Source organism: Beta vulgaris, chromosome 1 (assembly GCF_026745355.1).
Source record: "Beta vulgaris subsp. vulgaris cultivar EL10 chromosome 1, EL10.2, whole genome shotgun sequence".
Taxonomy (NCBI): Eukaryota; Viridiplantae; Streptophyta; class Magnoliopsida; order Caryophyllales; family Amaranthaceae; genus Beta; species Beta vulgaris.
Genome location: NC_079202.1, coordinates 23,131,866 through 23,139,350, shown reverse-complemented (window position 1 = coordinate 23,139,350; position 7,485 = coordinate 23,131,866). Strand labels below are relative to the sequence as shown.

The 7,485-nt window shown below is 35.2% G+C and overlaps 1 protein-coding gene across 1 annotated transcript; it reads left to right on the top strand.

Annotated features, from left to right (window-relative positions):
* The first annotated feature begins 741 nt into the window (after positions 1–741).
* Positions 742–5,179, top strand: LOC104885082 (thylakoidal processing peptidase 1, chloroplastic). Its single transcript, XM_010669788.4, has 6 exons — positions 742–1,837; positions 3,977–4,045; positions 4,152–4,220; positions 4,317–4,403; positions 4,497–4,564; positions 4,760–5,179. Exons 1-6 carry the CDS (start codon positions 1,085–1,087, stop codon positions 4,878–4,880), a joined length of 1,167 nt encoding a protein of 388 aa, XP_010668090.2. The 5' UTR covers positions 742–1,084; the 3' UTR covers positions 4,881–5,179.
* Positions 5,180–7,485: the final 2,306 nt, after the last annotated feature.

The window sequence follows — 7,485 nt, the reverse complement described above, 5'->3', positions numbered from 1 at the left end:
TTTTATGTAATTTCATATAATTTCACATTTATATAATTTCACATTTATTCTTTTGTGTGTTTTTTATTTAATTTCACTAAACTTTGATTTTTTTAATGTAATTTATTATAATTGCAGATTTTTTATGAGCTCATATGTTGTTGTTTAGTATAGTGTTATGAGCATGTGAGATATTATTTGGTAGAATATTAAAATTGGATAATTTGGTAGAAAAATGAGGAAAATTTAGTAGAATATTAAAATGGAATAATAAATTTGGTGTATAGGATTTAATAAGATATTTTTTGATATTATTTGAAAATGGGGACATTAGATAATTATAGATAATATAAACAAGTAAATGATATTTCAAGTTTAACTCTTAAATTAAATATAATTTATTTTTTTATTTAATTAATTAAGTATAACAAAATTTATAAATTTATATATTAAATGATTTTATAGATATAAAAAAGTAATTGAATTTTAGTAATATCTGGTTAAGTACTGTCGGGTTTGAGTTTTAATGCAGGTCTGTCTGGTCAGGTCAACATATAATCTTGCCAGGTGCCGGTCAGGTCTGGGTAATCCCAGGTCAGGTTTCGGTCAGGTCTGAGGACTGACCCTCACAGGTCGAACCAGGTTCAAGTCAGGTCAGAATCAGGTTGACCCAGCGGTCAGATCTGTTTCTGACACCACTACTTTTATACAAAATCCACAAAAAAGTCTTCTCCCATTTTCTGGCTAACCCATACCCTGCCCTACCCCTTCCTCCTTTCTCTCTCTCTCTCTCTCTCTCTCTGTTCTTCCATCCAAACCCAAATCCCCAATTCCAAACCCCCCTCTTCTCACCTGCCCGGAGCTCGTTTCTACCCAGAAACCAGCTCCCGCACTCCCACCCCCACCCACAACTACACCTTAATCACTCCCCGAATCCCACTAGTTTTCTCTCCACCCCTCAATTCCTCCTAACCCTAACCGATCAACCAACAAATCAATCATCTATGGCATTCTTTGCTCATTAGGGTGTGCCCCTCCATTTTTGTGCTTCATCTCCGAGACCACCCTGCTTCGCATCTTTCTTGATCTTTTCATTATTTTCGTTATGGCGATCCGATACACCGTCGCTTATTCCGCTACCATGGCTCACAACATTGCTTCTTCTGCCGGCCACCGCCTCGCTAACTACCGATGTGTTCATGAGTTATTCTCGAAGCCTCGCCCCAATATCGCAAACCCTAATATCGAACCCCCTAAAACAACTTACAATTATCCCTATAATTGTACGAATACTACTCAACCTGAGATACGGCGATCGAAGAACCCGAGTTATGGGCTCCCTAATAGCAGAACGGCTTCGTTTAGTACTTTTGCTGCGGAGTTAATCACTGGGAGTTCTAGCTCTCAGGTTGCTGCTGGCTTCATCTCGCTGATGAATTCCGCGGTTTTTGGAGGTTCATTTTCTACTACAATGGGGGTTATGGGGGTTGCCCCGTATCGTGGCGCTTCGATTATCCCGTTCCTGCATGGTTCCAAATGGCTGCCGTGTAATGAGCCGGTGTTCATCCGGTCTTCGAGTAATGACGTCGATAGGGGTGGGACATCAGAAATTTTGGAGGAGAAGAAGATGAGGAACAAGGATATTTCGGCTTCTAAGGAAATTGCACAGCAGACTGTGATTGATGGGAGAAGTTGGGTCTCCAAGCTGTTCAATTTCTCATCTGATGATGCTAAGGCGGCATTTACGGCTGTGACGGTTAACCTGCTGTACAAGTCGTCCTTAGCTGAGCCAAGGTCGATTCCATCGTCGTCTATGTACCCCACTCTCGATGTAGGTGACCGGATATTGGCTGAGAAGGTAACTTGTTGAATTCCAGTTTGATCCTTCCAATCATTCTGTTAAGTGAACTTATTTATGACATGTTGCTTTGTAGTTTGAACCTCGTAATTTGGTAGTTTAAATTGAAGCTAGTGAAATATTGATAGTGCAGATTAATAAATGGTTTTATTCCAACTATAGTTGGAGTGTATTGGTTATATAGCTAACTAAATTCAAATTAGGACGTGATGTTCAGGATATAATAAGATCAACTTTAGAGCGTGTTTGGTTCGAGTTATGTCAAAGGGAAAGAAATGGATTTTATTACTTAAGGGGAAAGGGAAGGTAACAAACTAGGGGAGTTTTTTTACCACCAAGTATTGGTACAGGATTGAGGGGGGTTGAACCAAATATAGAGAAAGGGGAAAGGTATTTGATTGCATTTCTTAGAATCCAAAATTGTTCAACCAAACATGAGATAAGTTGTTTCTGTTAACATTTTGCAGAGGGTGGTACTGGTGCACTATTTGATACACAATTTTGGCTGTTTCACGGGTTAGTGTTGTCTTATTAATAGATAGATGCTGTTTGATAGAGTGCAATCAACAGGTTATTTGGAACCACCAACTTGGTGACATTAATAGAAGCCAAGCAAAACTTTTCATTGTACAGATCATGAGAGATTCAAAATTGATATGTTCTTTCCCTTTTATTTGAAGTTTTATTTGTTTGTGTCTAGCATTTAGTTTTGTTATTTACAGAAAACGTAATTTAGCTATATAGCATATTAGCATGGAGATAGTTGTGGGGAACATTGAAACTCAATTTTCATACAGTTAGGAATGCTGTAAATCAATAATTTATGGTTAGAGAATTATTACTATTCTTTTTTATAATAAAAGAGTAAATAAAGCCTGTAGTAATGTTTAGTTTTGTTTATTTAAAGCAAATTTTAGTAAGGAAATACCATATTTTACTATAAAATTCTTGAGGGAATTAATTCACTAGACATTTTGCATTCGGGGAAAATGTGAACTTCATGAGAGTTTATGGGCTATATAAGGGATTTTGAAGTTTTACGATATTTTTTTTAAATGTGGAAAGAGGAGTTATCAGGAAGAACTAAGAAGTCATATAACATCTATAGAAAAATCCCCTAAACAATGGGAATTACTTCCCTTGCTTTCAAAAGTTGCAACACTTTGACTGTCATGCTTGCTAGTGCGTCATCAACATCTTTAACTATCTAATAGTAAAACATATACTTTCTCTATATTTTAGTACTCACAATGTTGAAATGTTCACTTAAACCAAGAAGAGGTGAGAGATAGAGATAAAAAGATCCCCTTGGTGTTGAGAGAGAGAAAAAGAATATATTGTCAAAAATATCAATGTTGCAAGTAATACATAACTTCCTAACATGGGCCATTTTGCAATCATTAAAGAACACAGGAAGTATATAGTAGGTATCTTGATAATACACATTAAGACTAATCCAACGACTTTCCTTATATATATAATATAATTCTTTTTGGTGAAAGTTAGAATTAAAAAAGCTTAAAAGTCACATTATCTCTCAACTATTAAGCAAAGAAGGAACTATATAGTATAATTGACCTAAAATGTGATAAAGAGAATAGATATTTTGCTCACACATTTTAAAGGGTTTTAGCGGTCTAATTGGGCTTTGTTGGTCAGTATTTTCCTTCACTTTCTTTGCTTAAGTGCCTGCTTTTGATAGTTCAAGAATCTATTGGTTTTAACTTGTTCGGTGAACAAAAGAATTCGAACAAATTGAAATTTATAAGTGTCATCTATTAAGAAAAATAATCTGAATTGCCATACATCCAGTTGAAATATCTGTGTTATTGTCTGAAAAGTCAACAACGAAAAAGAAGGAATGATTTCTTTTACAAATGTTATTGTATGTGATATCATATGTAGTTGCTATATTTGTGTGGGGATGAACAAATGTGTAGTCTGTGTCAAGTGTCAAAGAAAGATTAGTTGAACCTATAGTCCTATATGCGTCTGTTATCGATGCATGGAAGCAATAGGTTGTTGATTAACAGACTTTATGCTCAAACTCAAACCTCCAGCTGCTGGGAATATTGTTTTTCTTGAAGTCTGATGTATTATGAAGCTTATGGAAACTGAATCATGTATTCCTTTTTTCAGGTTTCTTACTTCTTCAGGCAGCCTGAAGTTTCTGATATTGTTATTTTTAAAGCACCACCTATTCTCCAGGTATCTAGACATCTTGTATATAAGAGAGAGCATGATGTGCAGAAATTTCCTCACTTCCATTTATACTTTGTCAATTGATTAACATTTCAGTCTTTTTGTTTTGCAGGAAATTGGCTTTACCTCTGGGGATGTATTCATCAAAAGAATTGTAGCGAAGGCTGGTGATTGTGTTCAAGTGAGTATCTTCTATAGGTAATTGTACTTCTACAGGTTTACTTATGCGTCTTTTGCTTCTTTGTATAACCTGTCTGAAAATTTTATTCTTAAACAGGTCAAGAATGGCAAGTTGCTAGTAAATGGTAATGTTCGTGTTGAGGAATTTGTTTTGGAGCCTTTAGCCTATGAGATGGATGCCGTGGTATCGTCAAAAGCCATTCCTTTTCCAATTTGAGGCTCACATAACTTAACCGTAGATCTTTTGGTTTTGATTCTATTATCCTCTTATTTGCAGATTGTGCCTGAAGGCTATGTCTTTGTGATGGGAGACAACCGCAACAACAGCTTCGACTCTCATAACTGGTAATGTTCAAGCTTCAGCCTATTTCTGTTTTTTGAAGTCTAGAAAGAGTGGCCATGGCTTTGTCAGACTTGTCCTATTTCCTTTTGTGACGTAGTCCATGATGATTGGTTTGGGGGGGGGGGGGGGTATATGAAGTGATTCTGCTGTCATGCTGAAATTATTCGCTAATACTCTAGCTCTTTTCTTCCTCACAGGGGTCCACTACCTGTCAAAAACATTGTTGGCAGATCTGTTTTCCGATATTGGCCGCCCTCCAAATTGTCCGATACTTTATATGAACCACATGCAGCCACCAGTAATGTGATTGTTTCATGACAAATTTATCCATCTGAGTTGATATGAGGATGTTAACTTTCATATGATGAAGCTGTAAACATCACTTTACAGTCGTTTTCTTAGTCTCTGATTATATATACCAACAATTGTGAATAAATTTTTACTGTTTGGGAGCTATATGCTCCATATAACACCCATTCTGCAATAGACTATGTAGTACATCTAGCGTGACGTCAATTTAATCATTTGTAATGGTAGTTCAGTTTCTTGTGACGACACTGCCATTGTCTATGGACTATTGGTGTTTTATTTCATACCCTAGTCGGGCTCTTTCTTTATTTGTTTTGTTTTCAGTTTTCTTTTTTGGATTGAAAAAATGAATTTGTTCCTCTACTAGATTAACTTTGGCAAGCTAGTTGGTGATCTTAGGATCCTTAGAGTTTTCAAGGTGATGTATTTGTATCCTTGTTAAATTTAAGGTTGCTAAAACTTTGAGATTTTGTAAATTCTTTTTCTCTGGGTTATTTTTTATCTTTCTATCCTTGTATACTTTGAGCGTCACTCCAATTATATAACATTTGGTATCAGAATTATACCATACTACCTTCAATCCCCATCCATACCATCATAAACACAAAAAACTTGCAAAAAATTCTAGTTGAATCCAACCCATTTTGGTGCATTTTGTTTCTATTTGTTCTCACAGTTGGAGCGATTTCTCAAGCATTTCTTGAGCTTAAATTGGACTACTCCAAGTCTAGTTTATTGCCCTAAAATTTCACAAGATTTGAAAGGTTGTTTACTATTGATTCAAAGCAGATTTTTCGGGTTGGTCTGAAACCACTTGAATCTGGTGTAGCTGGAGCAAATATTAAACTGCTAGTTATTGGGTTAGATTTTTTTTTTTTGTGTAATATTAACTGTGTGCTAATAACATTAAGAACTATTCCCAGTTAAAATTTTCATAATTTTTTGAGTTGTTTTTACTTTGCTACGCCCTAATCTACGTTTAAATTGAGTCATTTTTAGAATTCTAATGCAGCAACCTTATGAGTTTCAAAGGAGCACCATCATCTCTTCATAGGATAGCAAGTTTGATGTTATCACAATCTTGTTTCATGGTTTATCAATGCTAAGAAACTAGATCCGAGGACGAATCTTTTTCAAACGAGGAGAGTATGATATATATTCGATGAGCTAATTGAATATAGTTGTTAATTTAGGAGTTTAATTGTTAAAGTCATTTGTTTGTTAGGAGATTGAATAAGCTAGTTTGCTTTTATTTAATTCTACTAACTAGGAGATTTATCTATTTATATTATAAGAGTCATATTAAATTAAGCTCATATGCGTAGCCTAAGTTGTAGTATAATTGTTACTCGTGTGTGCCTGATCTGCTGTTGTCCGAAACGTATGAAATCAGCAAGGAGTGAGGTGAACAATAGTGGCATGAAGATAGGAGGTTGTTAGAACAAAAAAAACTCCCTCATTTCACTTACCTTAGACGTATGCTGCTGGTCCAAATGAAAGAAATCAGCTAGTGGCATGAAGTTAACTAGAATGTATGAGTTTGGTGCAACAACAATTCTTTAATTCATCCTCATTTGTTACGTGGTATTTAGTTGCAGCAAGGTGGGCATAGTGATGCTAACAATCAAAGAAAATCAAGACTTACAACAACATGGTGAAGTGGAGCCTAAATTCTACGAATAGAAACAACTTAGTTAAACGTGTGTTAGTGCACTAGCATTAATTATTTTAGTTAGTTTATTTCTTTTATTAGGTAATTATTTACTTAATTTCAATTAATGTAGAAAATCAGAAAATCACTTGTACTTACCCTATATATAGCAAGCAAACAAAGAGAAATAAGGATGTACTTTTAATGATTAAAAACAATGCGTTTGATTGTTTGTTTGTTTTGTTTTTAGTTTCCTTTCTTGGATTGGAAAGTTATGTGAATTCATTTCTATGCTAGATTAGCTTTGGCAAGGTAGTTGGTCATTTAAGATCCTTAGAGTTTTCAAGGTGGTGTATCTATATACCTGTTAAACTTAAGGCTGATAACCATGAATTTTTGTGGATTCAATCTCTTTTGGTTATTTTCTAACCTAGTAACTGGCAGTTTAATATCTGCTTCGGCTGCACCAGATTCAAGTTGGTTTCGGACCAACTCGAAAAATCTATTTCGAATCAATAGCAAACGATCTTCAATTCTTGTAAAATTTAGGACAATAATCTAGACTTGGATTAGTTCAGTTTAGGCTCAAAAAGTGCTTGAAAATTTGCTCCTAATTGCAAGAACGAATAGAAACAAAATGCACCAGAAATTGGTTGGATTCTACTGGAATTTTTTGTAAGCTTTTTTATGCTTATGGCGGTGTGGATGGTGGGTTGAAGGTACTATGGTGTAGCTCTGATACCAAATTTTGTATAATTAGAGTCACGCTTGAACTATACAAGGACGATAGAAGACAACCAAGATAGACTGAATTCATAAAAACTCACGGTTATGGCAGCCTTAAGTTTAACAATGATACAAATACACCACCTTTTGAACTCTAAAGATCCTAAGATCACTAACTGTCTTTCCAAATGTAATCTAGCATAGGAACGAATTCACTTAACTTTAGAATACAAGAAA